The sequence below is a fragment of the Leucoraja erinacea genome, chromosome 30, assembly GCF_028641065.1.
Source record: "Leucoraja erinacea ecotype New England chromosome 30, Leri_hhj_1, whole genome shotgun sequence".
NCBI classification, from domain to species: domain Eukaryota; kingdom Metazoa; phylum Chordata; class Chondrichthyes; order Rajiformes; family Rajidae; genus Leucoraja; species Leucoraja erinaceus.
Window position 1 is genome coordinate 28048626 of NC_073406.1, and position 25242 is coordinate 28073867.

Here is a 25242-nt window from a genome sequence, read left to right on the forward strand (position 1 = left end):
TTATATTTCCATGAATGCGTTTTAGTGAGCATTTGAGAAAGAATAAGTTGGGGGTACAAGGAAATAAACAGAGAGGGAATGGGATTGGTCTGCTGGCATGGACTTGATGGAGAAATTGTCTCCTTTGTGGTATTATGTAAGGTTAGATGTTTGCACACAGTTTGTCTCTGATTTGTGCATTTAGTTTTCACATGGTTATACATAAGGGTCACTCATGGAACCTTCATTACTATTTGTCACATTCTCCCCCTGAATCCGACACAATTTTGCTGTGCTCCATTGCTATTCCAACTATTTCGTTTGTAATAGCAAACTGCTTTGATGTTTAGTAGGAAGAGAACTTTGTTACTTGAGGATTTCAAGTAACAAAGCTTTCTGAGCCTGCTTTGAAATGTATCTCTATTCTTAAATCTTCTCCACCTTGAGACATGAGTTTGTGATAGTGTACCAAATCCTACAAAAATACTTCAAAAATGAAGTTTATTAATTTTGTTGAGGAACAGATTTGGTGACATTATAAGGATAGTGTTTCTTTCCACCCAAACACTGCAATGAGGTTTGTTCTTATTTTACTACTGTTAAACTGCATGTAATTTTACACTTACATATTTGCCACCTGGCACATTGAAATTTAAAAAATCTTATCTAAATCATCACTACTCATCATTTCAGAGTCCAGATTAGGAAGTTAAATCTCTCAGCAATCTGTTGCATCATATCGTTAACTGGCTCTGCTTCCTGTTTTAATGGTCAGGATCCGGTCATGCCCTCTCCGGAACCTCCAATTGAAGGCAAGACTGATGAAGTTGACATTCCTTCAGAAGACCCCGATGGAAGTAAGTTTTCAATTCAAAAGCCTTAATGGTTAATAAGTATTTGAGCACATTTTCTTACTAACTTGATTGAATTTTTAAGAAGACGACAAAGGAAATTGAAGAAGGTAGGGTGGTGGATGTTGTATACATGGATTTTCGTAAGGCTTTTGATAAAGTCCCTCATGGTAGACTGATCCAGAAAATTAAGATGATTGGGATTCATGATGACATGGTTGTATGGATTCAGAACTGGTATATTCATGGAAGACAGAGAGTTGTGGAGGAAGGTAGATACTTTGGTTGGAGATCTTTCACCAATGGAGTTCTGCAGGGATCTGTGCTGGGCCCTTTGATGTTGGTGATATTTATAAATGACCTTGGTAAGGTACACAAAAATGCTGGAGAAACTCAGCGGGTGCAGCAGCATCTATGGAGCGAAGGAACAGGTGACATTTCAGGTCGAGACCCTTCTTTCACTAAATGCTGTAGTAACTTAGTGGGACAGGCAGCATCTCTGGAGAGAAGGAATGGGTGACATCTCACTGACACCCATTCCTTCTCTCCAGAGATATGCCTGTCCCGCTGAGTTACTCCAGCATTTTGTGTCTACCTTTGATTTAAACCAGCATCTGCAGTTCTTTCCGACACATAGAACAGTACAGCACAGGAACGGGCCCTCCAGCCCACTATGTTTGTGCTGAACATTACAGAATATTGGGAACGTGGGATGCTTTTAATAGTATGATGCAAGTGTTCAAGACATGCATGCCCTTTGTTAGAGTAAGGGGCAAGGCAGGTGGGCATCAAGAAGCTGGATGACGATTGAAAATTAAGCTCTGGCCAGGAAAAAGAAGGAGACATGGGATGGGTAGCTGTGATCGTGTTTCACTGGAAGTCTTCAGAACATAATGAAGAAGGAAATCCAGAGGCCAAGAAGGGGTCAGAAGATCGTTCTGGCAGATGATATTAAGGGAAATCTGAAGAGATTGTATAAGTACATTAAGGGAAAGAGGGTGACTAGAGAGGGTGTCACAATGGCTTAGCAGTAGAGTTGCTGCCTTATAATGCCAGAGACCCGGGTTTGATCTTGACTACAGATGCTATCTGTACAGTTTGTACCTTCTCCCTGTGACCACATGAATTTCCCTGAGTGTTCCAGTTTCCTCCCACATCCCAAAGGCATGCAGGTTTGTAGATTAATTGGCTTCTGAAATTATCCCTAGTGTGTAGGATAGAACTAGTGTACAGGTGATCGCTGGTCATTGCAGACGCAATATGTCGAAGGGCCTGTTTCCATGCTGTATCTATAAACTAAACTAAATTAAACTAAAAGAGAATAGGGCCACATAGAAACCAAAGCGATCATCTCTGTTGAGCTGCAGGAGATGGGCAAGGTCTTCAATGGGAATTTCTCCTCTGTTTTTACCATGGAGAGAGACATGAAGACTTGGGATCTTTGGACTTCTAATGGAAGGATAAATCTTGAGGATAATCCGTATTTCAGTTAAGGAGGTGCTGGACGTCCTGACGTAAGAAGGAGTCTCATAAATCTCCAGGACCAGATCAGATAAATCCACGAACACAGTGAGAAGGTAGAAAAGAAACAGTCGACGGTGGAGGCCAAGTCTTTGGGTATTTTTAAAGCAGAGATTGAAAGGTCTTGATTAGTAAGGGTGTGAGGTGAGGATGAGGGTGGCTAATAGAACATGTGTTCTTGAATGTCAATAGGGCAGGTTCATTTTAGGTTCCTCTTTCACCAAAAGCCTCAAGATCAATATAGGATGCTGAGGCAGTAGGAATATACAACATTGAACAGTACTGCACAGGAATGGGCCCTTCAGCTCACAATGCTTGTGCTGAACATGATGCCATTACACTGTTCTCATCTGTACATGATTCATATCCCTCAGTTCCCTGCTCTTCTATGTGCCCATCTAAAAACCTCTTAATAAACATCTTAGTGTTCTGGATCAGCCTATCATGAGGAACCTTATCAAAAGCATTACATAATATCCATGCACACATCATCCACTGCCTACCTTCATCACTTTCCTTCGTAATCTCCTCAAAAAACTCAATCAAGTTAGGAAGACACGACCTGCTGTGTACAAAGCCATGCTGGCTACAAAGGTTCTTGTCAAGGCTCCCGCAATCACGTCTCTTGCCTCCCTTAATAACCTGGACAGACCCCAACAGACCCTGGGAACTTATCCACCTTAATGTTCTTCAAGAGCCTCAGCACCACCTCCTCTCAATCTAAAAACTGATGTGCCTTTATTTAAGGAGAGCTGCAAGAAAGATCTTGGGAACTATAGACCAATGAGCCTAACCATCTCTTCTAGGCAAGTTATTGGAGAATATTCTGAAGGATAACATATATCAATACTGAACTTGCATTATAGGCAACCTACGTTAACTCATACTTACGTAAACAATTTGCAATATGTGGCCCTGTTTCATTCATGACCTGTGTTATTGCAACAGGAGGATGATGAGGACTTCACGCCTGCTTCATAGATATAAGCGCGTCACTGGGAAGAGCAATTCTGACCGAGTGGCCACAACTCCCACAAGGTGCACCAGCCAGCCCTTTATCTTCAACTGCCGCACAATCCGGTAGACACAATTGTAGCCACTATCCGTCAGCGCTTTGATCAGACCATCCCTACTTACAGGATGCGCACGGTCACCATGCGCCTCCCTTCCCCCTTCACCAGTTGCCGCTTCTTCCTGTTAGCCACTCAGCCGCTATCCCCTCCACAGCTGCCTCCTCCTTTACCCATCACTTAGTCTAATACGCTGCCTCCTTCTCCCCCACGGCCGCTGGCACCTTCCACCTTGACTCCGGGGGAGAAAGGGGAGGAGGCAGCAATTGTGGGGGGAGTGGTCAAAGCGACAGCTGGCAGGAAGAAGAAGCAGCAGCTAGTGAGAGGGAAGGAAGCCCCATGTTGATAGTGAATCCTGTCGGTAGCGGCAGCCTGAAGAAAGCTCTGTTGGTCTGGGGCTACATCGTGAGCCACAACAATGGCTGCGTAAACCGGATGGGGTGGCAGCTGCTGAACAAGGGCACGTTGATGCAAAACAGCGCCATTGGCGCCATGTTTTAAGTTGAAATGACACAAAGTGCTGGAGTAACTCAGCGGGTCAGGCAGCATCTCTGGAGAAAGTGGAAAGGTGGTGTTTCGGGTTGGGATCCTTCTTCAGTCAATCCCAACTTGAAACGTCACCTATCCATATTGTCCAGTGATGCTGCCCGGCCTGCTGAGTTACTCCAGCACTTTGTGCCATTTTGTGTATTAATTAACATCTGTAGTTCTTTGTTTCTACCTCGTAATTCCGATGCGTATTTACGGAACGTAGCTCTTACATAATTCAGGGAGTGTCTGTATATGCATTTGGATAGACAGGAATAGTATATCCAAATGATTTGGGATTGTTGGCACAATTTTGCACATGGGAGATGGTGTCGCACAAATCTGAGTTTTTTGAAGATGTAACCATGAAGATGAGGGTATAGCCATAGATGTTATCTATATGGTCTTCAGAAAGGCATTTGATAATATTCTGCATGGTAGGCTGATCTGGAAGCTGCGATTGCATGGGATCTAGCGACTGGATAGAAAATTTGCTTCATGGATGGATGCAGAGGGTGTAGTGGAAGGTTGTTTTTTGGACTGAAGTCGTGTGACTAGTGGTGTGCCTCAGTGATCAGTGCTGGGCCCATTCCCATTAGGGGTTTATATCAGCGATTTGAATGAGACGTGCAAGGCATGATTACCAAGTTTGCAGGTGACATTAAAGCAGTTCGTAGATATTAAGGGTGTTTATCAGAAATTACAGGAGGTTCTTGATCAGTTGGGCAAGTGGGCTGAGGTATGATTAATGGAGTTTAAATCAGATAAATGCAAGGCATTACATTTTGGGAAGTCAAACCTGGGTTGGGCAGGAGCTTCACAGTGAATGTCAGGGTTCTGGGGTGTGTTGTAGAACAGAGGGATCTAGGAGTGCAGGTACATAGTTCCTTGAAAGTGGCGTCACAGGAAGATAGGCTGGCCTAGAAGGCTTTCAGCACTTTGTAATTCATTGGTCATGGTATAGAAGTAGAGAAAACTGCAGATGCTTATTTATGAAAAAGATAGACACAAAGTGCAGGAGTAACTCAGCGGGCAGGCAGCATCCCTGGTGAACGTGGGTAGGTTACATTTCGGGTCCAGTCTCTTCGTCAGACAGTTGTTGGGGTGGGGACAAAGCTCGAAGAGAGGAGGGGCAGGACAAAGCAGTGCAGGTGATAGGTGAGGGTGGGTTTTTGATTGGCAGATGGTAGGACAAAGGCCATACATGAGAAAGGATGTGAGCCAAAAGGATTGAAATGGTGCAAGTTTTAAAGCTAGAGGAAGGAACGTAAGTGGCGGGGGAGGGAATAAATCAGCATGAGTCTCGGTGGGGCAGAAGGGAGGGAGAGGTGATGTATAGGGCGGGAGGAAAGTTGTTAGAAGTTAGCTAACTTTGGGGAATCAAATGTTCCCACTGCTGGGTTGTGAACTACTAGGTGCTGGTCCTCCAGTTTACATGTGGCCTCGCTCTGGCCATGCAGGAGACCCAGGACAGAAAGGACAGTGTAGGAATGGGAAGGATAGTTAAAATATTTAGGCACCAGTATATCCGGCACAAGCAAGTCTGTGTCTAAACTGTTGGCAACTCTGACCGATGAACAGGAGGCCGCATTGTGATGAGGATTGTGACGTGATCTCTGCCTCAGAGGACTGTGGAGGCAGGTTCTCTGGATGTTTTCAACAGAGAGCTAGATAGGGCTCTGAAAAATAATGGAGTCAGGGGATATGGGAAAAAGGCAGTAATGGGGTACTGATTGGGGATGATCAGCCATGATCACATTGAATTGCGGTGCTGGCTCGAAGGGCCACATGGCCTACTCCTGCACATATTGTCTATTGTCTATTGATGAGGAAGATGAGGTTAATGGAGGTGCAGGTGAACATGGACGGACTGTTGGAGTCCCTGGAAGGAGGTAAGGGAGGAGGTATAGGGGCAAGTGTTCAATGAAGAGTGATCTTATTGAGGTGTATAATATCATGAAGGTGGTAGATAGGGTAAATGCACAGAAGCTTTTACGCAGAGTAGGGGAATCAAGAAAAAGAGGATTTACAGTGCCCTCCACAATGTTTGGGACAAAGACGCATCATTTAATTATTTGACTCTGTACTACACAATTTGAGAATTGTGATAGGAAAAAAATCACATGTGGTTAAAGTGCACATTGCCAGATTTTAATACAGGCCATTTTTATACATTTTGGTTTCACCATGTAGAAATTACAGCAGTGTTTATACATAGTCCCCCCCATTTCAGGGCACCATAATGTTCGGGACACAGCAATGTCATGTAAATGAAAGTAGTCATGTTTAGTATTTTCGTGCATATCCATTTTTAAATTATTTTATTTGCTTTTAAATCCCTAAATGGTCTTGCCCCGCCTTACCTATCTGAGCTTCTACACCCTTATACACCCGCCCGCTCTCTCAGCTGCTCCTGTGGGCCTAAAACTAAGCGGAAGCTCAGAGGGGACCGTGCCTTTGCTGTGTCGGCACCCAAATTATGGAACGATCTGCCTCTCCACATTAAACAGGCCTCTTCTCTGCCTGTTTTTAAATCACTTCTTAAAACCCATCTCTTCTCTGTGGCCTTTGATACCCAGTAAGATGTCGACTTTATTTACTTGATTTAATTTCTTATTTTGATTGCTTTATTGCGTGGTTATTATTTTTACTCATGTTTTATGTCTTTTAATTTATTGTTGTATTTCATATGTAATTTTTGCGCTTTATGCGAGTTGTTATGTTATGTTCTGTTATGTTGTCTGTTTATGATGTCTTGTTTATTCTTCTGTACAGCACTTTGGTCAACATTGGTTGTCTTAAAGTGCTTAACAAATAAAGTTGGATTGGATTGGATATCCTTTGCATGCAATGACTGCTTGAGGTCTGCGATTCATGGACATCACCAGTTGCTGGGTGTCTTTTTTGCTCTGCCAGGCCTGTATTGCAGCCATCTTAAACTTAAACATTACGTTGCCCTGAATTGTGATCGTCTCCAAACAATAACCCGTGCCTGCCTTCTCCCCATATCCCTTGATTCCTCTAGCCCCTAGAGCTCCATCTAACTCTCTCTTAAATCCATCCAGTGATTTGGTCTCCACTGCCCTCTGTGGCAGGGATTTCCACAAATTCACAACTCTGGGTGGGTGAAAACGTTTTTTCTCATCTCAATCTTAAATGGCCTCCCCTTTATTCTAAAACTTCTTAACCAGAAAGGGCAAGTTGGGCTGCAAGGCGTGTTACCAGGCTGTATATCTCTGTTGACATTATTAGTATTGACAGGGGCTCTAGAAATATTTAAAAACCTCTGAAAATTAAGTAAACATATATTAATCGCAAATATTTTGGATTGTTGGAGTTGGATTAACACTAACGAGGACGGACATATCAAATATTTTGTTTTGCAATTAGAGAGTGTTCTGCGGCATAGATTATACAGGCATATGGATGGGCATAGGCTGATTAGGGACAGTCAGCATGGTTTTGTAAGTGGGAGGTCGTATCTCACAAATCTGATTGATTTTTTTTAAGACGTGACCAAAAAGGTGCCAGAGAAGATAGTTGAGGTTGGGACAAGTGCAGTTAGACAGGTACATGGATAGGACACGTTTGGAGGGATATGGACCAAGCACAGGCAGGTGGGACTAGTGTAGCTCGGACATGTTGGCCGATGTGGGCAAGTTGGGCCGAAGGGCCTGTTTCCACATGGTATAACTCTATGACTATAATTAATTGACTCTAATGGTGTGATGATCAATGTATTTTGTTTCTATTTAGTCATGTTTGACAACTTAAATATCAAATTACTGCTCGTTTTTGGATGTAAGTAAGCAATGGGTGTGTTCTTCTGGGGACGTCTTGTGGATAATAAGAAAACGTTTCAAAAAATAGTTGCATTATTTTCATTGATCATTCATATAAATTAGCCAGAAGAAGAGGCGGCCACTCAACATTTCGAGCCTATTCCGCCCTTTAATATAGAATAACATTTTATTTTTGGCTGGATTAATGAGCGGAATACCTTTTCATATACAGGTGCACAACCTTTAATCCGAAAGCCTTGGGACCAGACACTTGTCGGATTTCGGACATTTTCGGATTTCCGAATGGAAGATTTTTAGCGTAGATTAGGTAGGTAGCGCGGGCGGCTTGAAAAGTCTGGAGCAGCTGCCTCCTCCCCGGAGACCGGGGATTCATTGTAAATCATTGCATAAATGTTAGTCAGTTAGTTTGGAGGGATTTTATGTGGGTGGTGGGGGGGGGGGGGTGAAGGGGGAAACTTTAATTCTTAGTCCCCTACCTGGTCGGAGAGGCGGGGAGCGGGCAATGCCTTACCGGGTCGCCGTGCAGTAAGCTCCGCAGCGATGTGGCCGCCAACTCCCAGCTGGGGCTGCGGGCGTCCGGCTGCATGTGGCGCCGGTTGTAGCTCCGACCCCGGCAACTCTACTCCTGGCTGCGAGGCGCTCCAAATCCAGCGCGGCCCGCGGCCGGACGCCCGCAGCCCCAGCTCTGCGATGTTGGGAGTCGGCGGCGTTGCAGCGCTGGGATACCAGCGGGGAGCGGGCAATGCCTTACCGGGTCGCCGTGCGGTAAGCTCCGGAGCGCTGTGGCCGCCGACACACAACATCACGGAGCTGGGACTGCGGGCGTCCGGCCGCGGGCCGCGCTGGATTTGGAGCGCCGCGCAGCCAGGGGTAGAGTTGCCGCGGCCGGACGCCCGCAGCCCCAGCTGGGAGTTGGCGGCCACAGCGCTGCGGAGCTTACTGCACGGCGACCGGGTAAGGCATTGACCGCTCCCCACCTCTCCGACTAGGTAGGGGACTAAGAATTAAAGTTTCCCCCTTCACCCCCCCCCCCCCCCCTTCACATAAAAGCCCTCCAAAATAACTGACTAACATTTAAGCAATGATTTACAGATGTTTAAGTGTCTCCCCGGTCTCCGGGGAGGAGGCAGCCGCTACAGTAATACAGACCTGGGTTGACCGTGGGTCGTTTCGGGTCATGTTTGGCGCCAAACGCGAGCTTTGGTGCGCAGACGACATCCTGGTAAACACCGGATAAAAGGTTGTGCACCTGTATAGGGAAATTTGGCAAATTAAATGGAACAAAGGCTCTTTTAGATATGGAATAACCTCGACCGTATATATATGTATATATATATAGGGTTCATATATGTATATATATAGGGTTCAGGTTATTCCATGTCCAAAAGAGCCCTTCTTCCACTTCATTTGCCAATTTTCCCACTTAAACGCATGCAGTCTTAATCGCCAGTTTGCAGGAAAAATGGAGAGGGTGCAGAGGAGGTTTACCAGAATGCTGATAGAAATATATACAATTATGAGAAGCATAGACAAGGGTAGACAGTCAGAACCTTTTTCCTGGGATGGAAACATCCTACCCAATTTATTACACACTGTCCTGATTATATTGAAAATCTAATTTAAGGTTCATGTCTAAAATAGCCAGGAGTTCTAATTTATGTGTAATAACTGAGAGTGCAGAGAGAATGCAATTATCCCAAGGCAAAATGAATTTTGAATTTATATGATATTTATAACTGGTGGAAAAACACATTAAATTATACCAGCAATCTGTGCCAAAGGTTTCCCTTCATATTGTGAGTGATTAAGGTGGAATAGTTTAAAAAAGCTTAATGTCGTGAAAAGACCACTGAGTAGCAAATTAGCCCACAATCCCATGTTCCTGCTTGATTTATTAATTTACTCAACAAAAATGGACTGGGCACTGTTACTGGAAGTAGCAGCTTCCTTAAGGCATCAGAGCAGTGGAAGGCATTCAAACACAAAGTACTAAAGTTTCTGATCATAAGTTGTCCAATCAAGTACAAGGATGGGTTTCCAATCCCCATAGAATTGACGTGCATGGAAGTTAAAATAATGCAAAAAATAGAAGCCAGTGCCAGTTTCTGAGAGTTGTTTCTTCAGATATGTGAAGAGGAAAAGATTAGTGAAGACAAATGTAGGTCCCTTACAGTCAGACACAAGTGAATTTATAATTGGATACAAGGAAATAGCTGACCAGTTAAACAAGTACTTTGGTTCTGTCTTCATTAAGGAAGATACAAACAATCTCCCTGAAATACGAGCGGACAGGATCTATTGGGAGGGCGGAACTGAGGGGAATCCAGATCAGTCAAGAAATGGTGTTAGTTAAAGGGCCTGTCCCACTGTACGAGGTAAATCTTCTCCCGAGTTTTCCCCTGATTCAAACTCAGATAATGTCCATAGCGGGTCCGTAGGAGTTCGTGGATGTCTCGTAGCGGCTCGTACGAGTAAAAAGTAAAACATTTTTTCATCACGAGTGTTTTTTTACTCGTGGACATTTTTCACAGTGTTGAAAAAATGTCACAAGTTTACCAGATTTCCCGAGTACCTACCGTTAGCATTACGAGCCGCTACGATACATCCACGAACTCCTACGGACTCGCTACGGACATTCTCCGAGTTAGAATCAGGGGAAAACTCGGGAGAACTCTTCAATTACCTCATACAGTGGGACAGGCCCTTAAACTGTTGGGACTGAGGGCAGATAAATCCCCAGGGCTTGATGGTCTACATTCCAGAGTTAGGAAAAGGGGAAATAGAACAAGATCTGAGTGTCCTAGTTCATCAGTCAGTGAAGGTAAGCATGCAGGTACAGCAGGCAGTGAAGAAAGCTAATGGCATGTTGGCCTTCATAACAAGAGGAGTTAAGTATAGGAGCAAAGGGGTCCTTCTGCAGTTGTACAGGGCTATAGTGAGACCACACCTGGAGTATTGTGTGCAGAAAACGGGGAATTATAGGACAGTTAGCCTTACATCGGTAGTGGGGAAGATGCTTGTCGATTATTAAAGATGTAATAATAGCACATTTTGAAAGCCTTGACAGAATCAGTCTCTCCATCTTCTGAAGAAGGGTCTCGACCCGAAACGTCGCCTAGTTCCTTTGCTCCATAGATCCTGCCTCACCCGCTGAGTTTCTCCAGCATTTTTGTCTACCGACAGATTCAGTCAAAGTCAGCATAGATTTATGAAGGGGAAATCACGCTGAGTAATCATCTGGAATTTTTTGAGGATGTGACAAGTAGAATGGATAAGGGAGAGTGAGTGGATTTGGTGTATCTGGACTTTCAAAAAGCCTTTGACAAAGTCCCACCCAAGATATTAGTATGCAAATTTAGAACACATGGTATTGGGGGTAGGGTATTGACATGGATAGATAACTGGTTGGAAGACAGGAGGCAAAGAGCAGGAATTAACGAGTCCTTTTCAGAATGGCAGGCAGTGACTTGTGGGGTGCAGCAAGGCTCAGTGCTGGGACCCCAGTTATTTACAATATATATTAACAAATTAGACGAGGAAATTAAATGTAACATCTCCAAGTTTACGGATGACACAAAGCTGGGTGGCAGTGTGAGCTGCGAGGAGGATGCTATGACGCTGCAGGATAGGTTTGGTGAGTGGGCAGATGCATGGCAGTATAATGTGGATAAATGTGAGGTTAACCACTTTGGCGGCAAGAACAGGAAGGCAGATAATTATCTGCATGGTGTCAGCTTATGAAAAAGGGAGGCGCAACGAGACTTGGGTGTCCTGTACATCAGTCACTGAATGTAAGCACGCAGGCACATCAGGCAGTGAAGAAAGCTAATGCAATGAAGGCATGTTGGCCTTCATTGCGAGAGGATTAGAGTTTAGGAGCAAGAAGATCCTACTGCAGGTGTACAGAGCCCTGGTGAGACCACACCCCGAGTATATATCTGCATTCTGTCCCAAATTCAGGGACAGTTTCAACCCAGCTGTTATCAGACAACTGAACCATCCAATTATCAGTCAACTGAACCATCCTACCACAACTAGAGAGCAGTCCTGAACTAATATTCACCTGAAGCATCAGTCTGAAGAAGGGTTTCGGCCCGAAACGTTGACTTTTTCCTTCGCTCCATAGATGCTGCTGCACCCGCTGAGTTTCTCCAGCACTTTTGTCTACCTAATATTCACCTCATTTGGAGACCCTTGGACTATCTTTAATTGGACTGGATTTATATTACACTAAACGTTATTCCCTTATCATGCATCTGTACACTGAATGCCTCAATTGTAATCGTGTATTGTCTTTCCGCTGACTGGATAACATGCAACAAAAGCTTTCTCTGTCCCTCGGTATACGTGACAATAGACTAAACTAAAGTCCTGGTTCATCCCAAGTAGCTATGAACACAGAACTGTACTCTGCTCTCCAGACTTGAGACATTCGTGTCTCAGGATTTTATCGTAGGTACTATGCCTTCTCATGCTTCATCGATGTCCTTACTTCAATACAAAGGTCAGAAGAGGGGTCAGTTCCACTTCCAGTTCTCAGGAAATGAGGTGATTCCTACGCAGCAAGATAGACAACATTCCAGCTCCCCATTGGGATTCGTGGGGGCGTTAGATGGTTGGGGATGGAGGAACCTATGAGGAGACCTGGTGAGACCAAACCCCGAGTATATATTATGTTACACTTAACAGTAGTAGTGAAGTTGGAGATGGTATCAAACAGGAAATTAGAAATGTGTGCGACAAAGGCAAAACAGTTATAATGGGTGACTTCAATCTACATATAGATTGGGTGAATCAAATTGGCAGGGGTGCTGAGGAAGAGGATTTCTTGGAATGTATGCGGGATAGTTATCTAAATCAACATGTAGAGGAACCAACGAGAGAGCAGGCTATTTTAGACTGGGTATTGAGTAATGAGGAAGGGTTAGTTAGCAGTCTTGTTGTACGTGCCCCCTTGGGCAAGAGTGACCATAATATGGTTGAGTTCTTCATTAGGATGGAGAGTGACATTGTTAATTCAGAAACAATGGTTATGAACTTAAAGAAAGGTAACTTTGAGGGTATGAGACGTGAATTGGCCAAGATTGACTGGCAATTAATTCTAAAAAGGTTGACGGTGGATATGCAATGGAAGACATTTAAAGACTGCATGGATGAACTACAAAAATTGTTCATCCCAGTTTGGCAAAAGAATAAATCAGGGAAGGAAGGATGATGCGTACAAATTAGCCAGAAAAAGCAGCATACCAAAGGACTGGGAGAAATTCAGAGACCAGCAGAGGAGGACAAAGGACTTAATTAGGAAAGGAAAAATAGATTATGAAAGAAAACTGGCAGGGAACATAAAAACTGACTGCAAAAGTTTTTATAGATATGTGAAAAGAAAGAGATTAGTTAAAACAAATATAGGTCCCTTGCAGTCAGAAACAGGTGAGTTGATCATGGGGAACAAGGATATGGCGGACCAATTGAATAACTACTTTGGTTCCGTCTTCACTAAGGAAGACATAAATAATCTGCCGGAAATAGCATGGGGGGTCAAAGAAGTTGGAGGAATTGAGTGAAATCCAGGTTAGTCGGGAAGTGGTGTTGGGTAAATTGAATGGATTAAAGGCCGATAAATTCCCAGGGCCAGATAGGCTGCATCCCAGAGTACTTAAGGATGTAGCTCCAGAAATAGTGGATGCATTAATAATAATCTTTCAAAACTCTTTAGATTCTGGAGTAGTTCCTGAGGATTGGCGGGTAGCAAACGTAACCGCACTTTTTAAGAAGGGAGGGAGAGAGAAAACGGGGAATTACAGACCAGTTAGTCTAACATCGGTAGTGGGGAAACTGCTAGAGTCAGTTATTAAAGATGGGATAGAAGCACATTTGGAAAGTGGTGAAATCATTGGACAAAGTCAGCATGGATTTACGAAAGGTAAATCATGTCTGACGAATCTTATAGAATTTTTCGAAGATGTAACTAGTAGCGTGGATAGGGGAGAACCAGTGGATGTGGTGTATCTGGACTTCCAGAAGGCTTTCGACAAGGTCCCACATAAGAGATTAGTATACAAACTTAAAGCACACGGCATTGGGGGTTCAGTATTGATGTGGATAGAGAACTGACTGGCAAACAGGAAGCAAAGAGTAGGAGTAAACGGGTCCTTTTCACAATGGCAGGCAGTGACTAGTGGGGTACCGCAAGACTCAGTGTTGGGACCCCAGCTATTTACAATATATATTAATGATCTAGATGAGGGAATTGAAGGCAATATCTCCAAGTTTGCGGGTGACACAAAGCTGGGGGGCAGTGTCAGCTGTGAGGAGGATGCTAGGAGACTTGGATAGGCTGGGTGAGTGGGCAAATGTTTAGCAGATGCAGTATAATGTGGATAAATGTGAGGTTATCCATTTTGTTGGCAAAAACAGGAACGCAGACTATTATCTAAATGGTGGCCGACTAGGAAAAGGGGAGATGCAGCGAGACCTGGGTGTCATGGTACACCAGTCATTGAAAGTGGGCATGCAGGTGCAGCAGGCAGTGAAGAAAGTGAATGGTATGTTAGCTTTCATAGCAAAAGGATTTGAGTATAGGAGCAGGGAGGTTCTACTGCAGTTGTACAGGGTCTTGGTGAGACATACCTAGAGTATTGTGTACAGTTTTGGTCTCCAAATCTGAGGAAGGACATTATTGCCATAGAGGGAGTGCAGAGAAGGTTCACCAGACTGATTCCTGGGATGTCAGGACTGTCTTATGAAGAAAGACTGGATGTGGCCCTTGTGGCTAAAGGGATCAGAGGGTATGGAGATAAGGCAGGTACGGGATACTGAGTTGGATGATCAGCCAAGATCATATTGAATGGTGGTGCAGGCTCGAAGGGCCAAATGGCCTACTCCTGCACCTAATTTCTATGTTCTATGTTTCTATGAGAGTGAGCTTACTGGGAATTATTCAGAAGAAATAGGGGTGAACTCAATTAAACATTCAAAATTCTTATGTGGCTTGTATGTGCAAAGTATTTCCTGAATGTTCTTGTTATTTCTTATATAAAGACCAGGAAGGCTATCATACAGGTCAGCCTTTCGCCAGTGACCAACTTGACTGACTTTCTCTATTTATACTTCAATTTTCAAGAGTTGGCATTTTTCTTTTTCTCAATATTATTGGGTTACTTACTTGGTAAAAGTCAAAATTCAAGTTGAGTTAAAATTGTTCACATTCCTTTACAGTTGTTCCATTCTTGCCACATAGTCGGACGAAATTGGACAAGGTCACAGATGATTCAGAGGTAGGTTCTGGAATGAATAGTAAACCTTGAAAATTATGTGTGTTTCTGTCAGTTTATAATTGGTTGTAAATATTCGGTCTGGTATGGTGCTTAGATATTACAGTTCAGATTGATTGAAGCTCAATTGTGATATTTGATTTGGCTGAGCTAAGCCACAATTGTAATTCTGCCCCTGTCTTCAGTTCCTCTGAGATAATGTGAAAAATAGCCATTGTTTTAGATCATTTTGCCAATGCTTGGAAATGCACGTGTGTGTGTGTGTTGGAGATTGACAGGATTGGGCACAGGCTTTAATGTTGTGATAAAATAGTATGGTGATGTTTTCAGGTTCTTCAAAGAGAATAGTTATTTGGATTATATACTTGAAAAACGTCAATGTTCTCCCTGTAATCCTGGGTGACTCAGTTTCCTCCCACATCTTAAAGACATGCAGATTGGTAGGTTCATTGGCTGTAAACTGTCACTATTGTGTGGGAGTGAATGGTGGAATCTGGGGTGAATTGATGAGAATATGAAGATAAAATTAAACTGAGATTAATGTAAAAACAGAGTAAATGGTGGTTGATGGTCGGAGCAGACCCTGTAGGCTTAAACGGCCTAATTGTCCGCTGTATCTTTCTATGAATTAATATGATTCCTTATGTGCTGGCGTTGGAATGGGTAACCCGAAAGGGTAGCCCATAACCCAAAATCATCCGGCCTGCAGGTGTATTTTTTTTCAATTTGTTTTCGCGACCTGGGAACTGTAGCCATTCCCGGGGACGCAAGCTGATTTGGGAACAGCGGCTCATTCTAGGTACACAGGCGACCTGGGCGCTACAGCCAATCCCGGGGAAGGCGAGCCAACCTGGGAACTGCGACCAGTCCCAGGTCACGTGAGGGACCTGGGATCTGCAGAAAACTAATTGAAAAACACTTGAAAACTGATGCGAAAAACAACACCAAATGTCCCACGATGGCAATAGATGTGGCCCGCCATCCGCTCACAGACATGTGGCCTGGCCCCTATGCAGAACAAGGTTGCCAACTCCTGGTCTAGAGGAAGTTAACGAGAATGATCCCAGGGATGATTGAGTTAACATGATGAACTTTTGACGGCACTGGGGTTTAGAAGGATGAGGGGGTACCTCGTAGAAACTTACTGAATAGTGAAAGGACTGGATAGAGTGGATGTGGAGAATTTCCGATTAGTACGGGTGTCAGGAGTTAAGGGGAGAAGGCCCTTAAGAGGGAATGATAGATCAGCCATGATTGAATGGCGGAGCAGATTTCATAGCAAAAGGATTTGAGTATAGGAGCAGGGAGGTTCTACTGCAGTTGTACAGGGTCTTGGTGAGACCACACCTGGAGTATTGCGTACAGTTTTGGTCTCCAAATCTGAGGAAGGACATTATTGCCATAGAGGGAGTGCAGAGAAGGTTCACCAGACTGATTCCTGGGATGTCAGGACTGTCTTATGAAGAAAGACTGGATAGACTTGGTTTATACTCTCTAGAATTTAGGAGATTAAGAGGGGATCTTATAGAAACTTACAAAATTCTTAAGGGGTTGGACAGGCTAGATGCAGGAAGATTGCTCCCGATGTTGGGGAAGTCCAGGACAAGGGGTCACAGCTTAAGTATAAGGGGGAAATCCTTTGAAACCGAGATGAGAAGAACTTTTTTCACACAGAGAGTGATGAATCTCTGGAACTCTCTGCAGCAGAGGGTAGTCGAGGCCAGTTCATTGGCTATATTTAAGAGGGAGTTAGATGTGGCCCTTGTGGCTAAGGGGATCAGAGGATATGGAGAGAAGGCAGGTATGGGATATTGAGTTGGATGATCAGCCATGATCATATTGAATGGCGGTGCAGGCTCGAAGGGCCGAATGGCCTACTCCTGCACCTAATTTCTATGTTTCTATGGGCCGAATTGTCTAATTCTGCTCCTATCACATGAATTTATGAACTTATGACCTCATTATCCTCCGAGTCTTTTTCGGTGAATACAAATTATTCGTTTAGTGCATCTCCTACATCAACAAGCATAGATTTCCTCCTTTTAGATGTGAATGGTCCTCCCTTCTTCTGGTCACCTCTTTAATGTTAAAGTATGTTTAAAAGGTCTGAGGATTTTTAAAAATCCATCTTGCTAATGTCATTTCATAGACCCTTTTGGGCCTTCTAATCTCCAACGAGTTCATTCATACTTTCTTTACATTCCTCTGATGCCACTCTCTTACACCTGACATGGTCATCCACGGTTCCCTTACCTTGCCATCCTTATCCCTCCTTACTGGAACATGCTGATGCTGCATTTTCATCAGCTGGCCTTTAATTGACTCCACATGATATCTGTGTATATGCCCAATAACAATTGCTTGGCCTTGAAGGTCTGAGATAGTGGGAGAAGTTGGGCAGGCTAGGACATTATTTCCTTGAGGAAGGGAGGCTTTGAGGGATGATCTTACAGTGGTGTATAAGATATTTAAGGGAATAGATATGGTGAACACATAGTCTTTTACCCAGAGTAGGGGAATCAAGAACCAGATTACAGAGGTTTACATAGAAACATTGAATATAGGTGCAGGAGTAGGCCATTCGACCCTTCAAGCCATCACCGCCATTCAATATGATTATGGCTGATCATCTAAAATCAGAACCCTGTACCTGCTTTTTCCCCATATCCCTTGATTTCTTTAGCTCTAAGAGCTAAATCTAACTCTCTCTTGAAAACATCCAGTAAATTGGCCTCCACTGCGAGTGACCTATGACCTGGGTATGCGCAGTCGGAATACCGAACTCGCTTATATCACACATTCACAAATCTCAGGGTGAAAACATTTTTCCTCATCTCAGACCTAAATAGCCTACCCCTTATTCCTAAACTGTGGTCCCTGGTTCTGGAACATCGGGAACATTTTTCTTGCATCTAACCTGTCCAATCCCTTAAGATTTTTCTATGTTTCTGTAAGCAACCCTCTCATCCTTCTAATTTCCAGTGAATACAGGCCCAGTCGACCGATTCTTTCTTGATATGTCAGTCGCGCCATCCCAGGAATCAACCTGGTGAACGTACGCTGCATTCACTCAATAGAAAGAATGTCCTTCCTAAAATTAGGAGAACACAACTGCACACAATAGTCCACGTGCAGTCTCACCAGGCCCCTGTATAACTGTAGTAGGACCTCCTTGCTCCTAAACTCAAATCCTCTCGCAATGAAGGCCAACATGCCATTAGCTTTTTTCACTGCCTACTTTCAGTGACTGAGGTACAAGGACACCCAGGTCTCGTTGCAACTCCCCTTTTCACAATCTGACACCATTCAGATAATATCTGCCTTCCTGTTCTTGCCACCAAAGTGGATAACCTCACATTTATCCACATTATACTGCATCTGCCATGCATCTGCCCATTCACCCAACCAATCCAAGTCATCCTGCAGCCTTATAGCATTCTCGCAGCTCACACTGCCACCCAGCTTTGTATCATCCGTTTAAGGTGAGAGGGAAAAGATTTAATAGGAACATGGTGGCAATTTTTTTACACAGGTGGGTATATGGAATGAGCTGCCAGAGGAGGTAGTTGAGGCAGGTACTCTAACAACATTTAAAAGACATGTACATAGGTAGAAAAGGTTTAAAGGGATATTCACCAAATGCAGGCAAGTGGAATTATCGTAGATGGAGCATCTTGGTTGGCATGGGTAAATTGGGCCGAAGGGCCTGTTTCCATGCTCTATGACTCGATGGTGTATATTCATCTAGTGAGGGTATCACAGATGCCCTATGATATATGATACTTACAAATTTTCTCCAAGAAATTAAACATAATAAAAGCTTAAGGAAAGGAACAGTGGTGCAGCGGTAGAGTTTCTGCCTTAGAGTACGATCCTGACTATGGTTGCTGTCTGTACGGAGTCTGCATCTTCTCCGTTTTCTCCGGGTGCTCCGATTTCCTCCCACATTCCAAAGAAGTACAGGGTTGTGAGTTAATTGGCTTTGGTAATATTGTAAATTGTCCCTATTGTGGAGGATAGTGCTAGTGTACAGGATGATGCTAGGAGACTGCAAGATGGCGGATAGGCTGGGTGAGTGGGCAAATGTTTGGCAGATGCAGTATAATGTGGATAAATGTGAGGTTATCCATTTTGGTGGCAAAAACAGGAAAGCAGACTATTATCTAAATGGTAGCCGACTAGGAAAATGGGAGATGCAGCGAGACCTGGGTGTCATGGTACACCAGTCATTGAAAGTAGGCATGCAGGTGCAGCAGGCAGTGAAGAAAGCGAATGGTATGTTAGCTTTCATAGCAAGAGGATTTGAGTATAGGAGCAGGGAGGTTCTACTGCAGTTGTACAGAGTCTTGGTGAGACCACACCTGGAGTATTGCGTACAGTTTTGGTCTCCTAATCTGAGGAAGGACATTATTGCCATAGAGGGAGTGTAGAGAAGGTTCACCAGACTGATTCCTGGGATGTCAGGGCTGTCTTATGAAGAAAGACTGGATAGACTTGGTTTATACTCTCTAGAATTTAGGAGATTGAGAGGATTTATAGAAACGTACAAAATTCTTAAGGGGTTGGACAGGCTAGATGCAGGAAGATTGCTCCCGATGTTGGGGAAGTCCAGGACAAGGGGTCACAGCTTAAGGATAAGTGGGAAATCCTTTAAAAACGAGATGAGAAGAACTTTTTTCACACAGAGTGGTGAATCTCTGAAACTCTCTGCCACAGAGGGTAGTCGAGGCCAGTTCATTGGCTATATTTAAGAGGGAGTTAGATGTGGCCCTTGTGGCTAAGGGGATCAGAGGGTATGGAGAGAAGGCAGGTACGGAATACTGAGTTGGATGATCAGCCATGATCATATTGAATGGCGGTGCAGGCTCGAAGGGCCGAATGGCCTACTCCTGCACCTAATTTCTATGTTTCTATGTTTCTATGTGATTGCAGGTCAGCACCGACAGTCTTCAGAAAGTCTAAAGGAATAGATTCAGGCCATTTTGTCACTCGAGCCTGTCCTACTTTTCAGAAGCTGATTCAACCTTGGCCTCACCTCTCATTATTTCAACCCCCCATAAGAGGAGAGGAGAGGGGGGGGGGGAGAGGGAGAGGGGGGCGGAGAGGAGAGGGGGGGAGAGGAGAGGGGGGGAGAGGGGGAGAGGGGGGAGAGGAGGAGGGGGGGGAGAGAGGAGGAGGAGAGGAGGGGGGGCAGAGAGAGGAGAGGAGGGGCAGAGGAGAGGGGGGAGAGGATATGGAGGAGGGGGGGGAGAGGAGACGGAGGGGGGGAGAGGAGAGGGAGTGGGGAGAGAGTGCCTTTTTGCTTCAACCCAAACCCAAACAACCATTTGCAGGCAGTGCTTTGTTACCTCTAACCATATTTTCATTTTCAAACGAAATTAAGGGTACTCACAGTGCTCTAGACATTTGTCAGTGTCATTCAAAGCTCTGATTGAGGCACACCACTTGCAGAGACTGATTGAGGCACAGCACTTCCTGGTTTTATAGTCCCTCCACCTCCCTTCAGCAGGGGCAGCAGAGAGAATGGGGAATGTTGTAAAAACATTAATATTTCTGTCAATTTTCATCGACGGGAAAAATCCTTGGCACACATGCGGCGGAAGGCGGCTCTGAGCGAGGTGGCCAAAAATGACGGCCATAGGTGGCGGCGTACTCTCGGAAACCGCAGCACAGAAAGCCAAAACCGGTCAAGAACAGAGTTTTAGTAATATAGATATTCAAAATGAGGAGTTCCAGAGTTGCAATGATCTCGGATTAATTGTTCTTTGTTGTGTTAATTCATTTTGTAAATTATTTTGGTTAAGGAAGTTGCATTGGAAACCAAGTGTGCATGAATTGTATTAAGTAATTTGATTTTATTTGGGTTCCAGGACCTCAAGCCAGTCGTTGATGGTGTTGATGGAATCAAGATTTCTTCAGTGCTGGGTTTACAAGATTTTGATCTTATACGTGTCATTGGACGAGGCAGTTATGCTAAAGTTCTTCTTGTGCGTTTGAAGAAAAATGACTGTATTTATGCAATGAAAGTTGTAAAGAAGGAACTGGTCCATGACGATGAGGTAAAATTTGATAAAGAGTAATTATTTATCTTGATATCCGGCCTTTGACAGCTCAGCGTATTGCAGACGATCACAACCAGAAAAATATTCTTGAAATATTGTCACTGTCATAGAACATAGAACGGTACAGCTCAATAACAGGCCTGTCGACCCACAAAGTCTGTGCCAAGCATGATGGTAAGAACTTCATTTATACATACACATGCACATAACCTACATCCCTCTATTCCCTGCACATCCCTATGCCTATTAAAAGGTATTTTAAATGCCATGAACTGGTAAAGCATTCCAGGCACTCATCACACTCTGTGTAAAAAACCTTGCATCATACATCTTCTTTAAACTTTGTCCCTCTCATCTTTAGTATTTGATTTTTTATTCATGGGAAAAATATTCTGACTGTCTACCATATTTATCCCTCTCATAATTTTTTGTACTATCAGGACTCTTCGCAACCTCTGGCTTTCCAGAGAAAGCAATTTCGCCCTAATGCAGGGGTCATTCTGGTAAATCTCCTCTACACCCGTTCCAAAGCCTGTACATTCTTCCTATAATGGGGCATTCAGACTGTACACAATAATCCAAATGCAGCCTAACCAAAGTCCTATAGAGCTGCATCATGACTCCATGACTGTCATTCTCAATACCCTGACTGATGAAAACAAGCATGCCATATGCCTTCTTTACCACTCTATCTACTTGTGTTACCACTTTCAGGGACATTATGCAAGGAACAATAGTTTGGCATGAATTTTATTTTATTATTCCATTTAATTACTGTAGTTGAATTCAGTAATTGAAACTAAAATCTAATCCAAATCAGAGTACAGTAAACCCATGTTCTAACAGAATTGTGTTCCTTATTGCCAATTGCCCACTATAACCGAGTATGGCATTATTGTATATTTATGAAATTGCAAATGATGGATAATATAGAAAAGGACACAAAGTGCAGGTGAGGCGATATCTCTGGAGGACATGGAGAGGTCATGTTGAGATCCTTCTTCACACTGATTCTGCTGAGTTACTCCAGCGCTTTGTGTCATTTCACCTCAATGTGACTGGTCTGCACCAGCGAGCCCTTCTTCACCGCATGGTCCGGTTGACACAGCTCACTATGTAACCCCTGGCCGTAGCACTTTCTTTAGGCTGCTGCCTACGACAGGATGGGCTTGGTCACCGTGGGACCCCCTCTCCACCAATTGCTGCTTCTTCCTTCTCTTTGCCCGCTCCACTGCCGCCTCCTCCTCCTTCTTTCAAATAGCATTAGTGCCTGGCTAGTTGGGCCAGAGGCCCTGCTATCTATTCAATTATCTTGACATTTCCAACTTGCATGTGTTTCTCTTGGTGCTTTCTGAACTCTTTTTGAACATGATGAAATACTGAATGGCTCTGGAAGGATGGAAGGTGGCAATCAGCAGGACGGTTTCATGCTGATGACACAAGATTTCATAGTGTGCAACCTTAGTGATTTCAAGGACCTTTCCTTTCAACTATTTACTGCTTTGCACCTGATCCTGGTGGGTGTTGTACTACAGATGATGGCAGACAGAAGCGGGGATTGTTAAAGGTGGTGGAGTAGGTTTGGCATGTTAGGAATATATGGTTCTTTCGGCTGTTGCCTCACAAACCTGTGGGAAACGTTTTAGATTAGATTAGATTAGATTAGATAGCCTTTATTGTCATTCAGACTGAAGTCTGAATGAAACTGCAGCAGTCATACATATAATACAATAAAAACAACAATAAACACATATTAACATCCACCACAGTGAGTCCACCCAGCATCTCCTCACTGTGATGGACGCAAAAATCTTAGGTCTGCAGTCTCTTCCCTCCTCTTCTCCCTCTGCGCTGAGGCGATACCCCCCGGGCGATGTTATAAATCAGTCCCGCGGCTCAAACACCGCGGCCCGGGGTGGTTGAAGCTGCCGCCCACCAGTCCTGCAGACGCAGCCTCTGGCCCGCGGCCGAACTCCCGGACTCAGGCCACCACCGCCATAACACCGTCCCAGCCACCCTCACGTGAGTACTGCGCCGTCTTCAGCCTCGGTCTGGGCCGCCCCGACTTGGGCGTCGCTTCTCCCCCCGGACCGGGCCGCCCCGACTTGGGCGTCGCTTCTCCCCCCGGACCGGGCCGCCCCGACTTGGGCGTCGCTTCTCCCTCGGGCCGGGCTGCCCCGACATGGGCGCCGAACCTCCCTCGGGCTGCGAGCGCCGCACCTCCCCGAGCTCGGCCGCTCTGACGGGAGCCTCGTTCCACCCTCGGGCTGGCCGCCCTCACGGGAGCGTCCCAACCTCTTCCAGCCCTGAGCCGGACCACCCTCACGGGAGCGAGCTCAGGGCGAGTCCTGACGGGCTCTGCCTCCGGAGCCTAAAGGTCATCAATCAGCTCCATTAGGCCTCAGCGCAGACGGAGGCAGAGAAGGAGAATACGACAAAAAGGTCGCATTCCCCCGCAGGGAGAGACTGCAAACCCCGTTTCAACCCCCCCCCCCCAAAACACAAACTAAAAACCAAAAACTAGACTAACAAAACAAAATAAACAACATACAAAACACAAAAACAACGGGACTGCCGGTGAGCCGCTGCAGCCAGAGCCGCGTCGCCACTCCGAAGGAGTGTTTTCAATGCAGGCAAGAGTTTTCAGATGACTTTGTAGATCAACTGGGCTAAGAATGACTGGCTGAATGCAGTGCTTATTGATGCTGGGCGATCTGAACTGATTTATTTCCATATAGTGGATTTTGATACAACTAAACAGCCCTTTTCAGAATCAACCACAGTGCTGTCTGAATTCACATGTACACCAGCCAAGCTCAGGGCATCAGCTTCCTGACCCAGAGGGCATTTGTGGACGATAGATTTTTCCCCAGCTGGTTTTAATGGTTTTAATTGGCACAATGACTAAATGGGAAATTGGACAAACTGTCGTTATCCTTTGAAATGTTTGCACTGCCAACTGCTGTGCCGCAGCATTGCCTGTATCTGACCTTGTTACATTTCATCAATGAATGAATCACGTCATTCTTGCTTATGCACTTCTAGATTTGGCTGGTCATTTCCTCTCTGCACAACATCACATATTCTAACCTCTGCTCTAAACTCTCAAATTCTGCTCTCCCAAACTCTGCACTCCAAACTCAGTCCAGGTTCACCAATTACATTCTGCTTACAAGTCAAGTCAAGTTTATTTGTCACATTCACATACGAGATGTGTAGTGAAATGAAAGTGGCAATGCTTGCGGACTTTTGTGCAAAAGACAAACAACAAAACAACCAAACAAATTATAAACACAATCATAACACACATATTCTTTTACATAATAAATAATGGAAGGAAAAACGTTCAGTAGAGTTAGTCCCTGGTGAGATAGGCGTTTACAGTCCGAATTGCCTCTGGGAAGAAACTCCTTCTCAACCTCTCCATTCTCACCGCATGGCAACGGAGGCGTTTGCCTGACCGTGGCAGCTGGAACAGTCCGTTGCAGGGGTGGAAGGGGTCTCCCATGATTTTATTTGCTCTGGAGTTGCACCTCCTGATGTATAGTTCCTGCAGGGGGGCGAGTGAAGTTCCCATAGTGCGTTCGGCCGAACGCACTACCCTCTGCAGAGCCTTCTTGTCCTTGGCAGAGCAATTCCCAAACCAGATGGTAATGTTCCCGGACAAGATGCTTTCCACCGCCGCTGCGTAGAAGCACTGGAGGATCCTCGGAGACACTCTGAATTTCCTCAATTGCCTGAGGTGGTAAAGGCGCTGCTTTGCCTTGCTCACGAGTGCTGAGGCGTGTGATGCCCATGTCATATCCTCGGAGATGTGGACTCCCAGATATTTAAAACAGTTCACCTTATCCACAGGATCCCCATTTATCCTCAATGGAGTGTACGTCCTCAAGTTACTGTTCCTGCCCCAATAATTACTCGCTTTTTAAATTCTTGTCGTTGCTTTCAAATCTTTTTATTGTTGTACTCCCCTACCAACTATCCTCACCCCTTCATATAGACATGGCGATCTCTGAATGCCCTTGGTTCTTTGATTGTTTGTTTCTGGACTCATGATCTGTCTTGAAATTACACAGTTTAGTTGAGATATACAGCGTGGGAACAGGCGTTTCGGCCCACCGAGACCACTCCCAGCAGCGACCCCTGCACACTAC

General features: G+C 44.7%; 1 protein-coding gene across 6 annotated transcripts in view; it reads left to right on the forward strand.

Annotated features, from left to right (window-relative positions):
* LOC129711774 (protein kinase C zeta type) overlaps window positions 1-25242 on the forward strand; it is a 458626-nt gene that overhangs the window by 302242 nt on the left and 131142 nt on the right. For all 6 annotated transcript variants that reach the window (XM_055659716.1, XM_055659717.1, XM_055659714.1 and 3 more), the window contains 3 exons: window positions 755-836; window positions 14971-15029; window positions 20897-21085. In XM_055659716.1, coding sequence (XP_055515691.1) covers window positions 755-836; window positions 14971-15029; window positions 20897-21085 — 330 coding nt within the window. The remainder of the gene's footprint in view (window positions 1-754; window positions 837-14970; window positions 15030-20896; window positions 21086-25242) is intronic.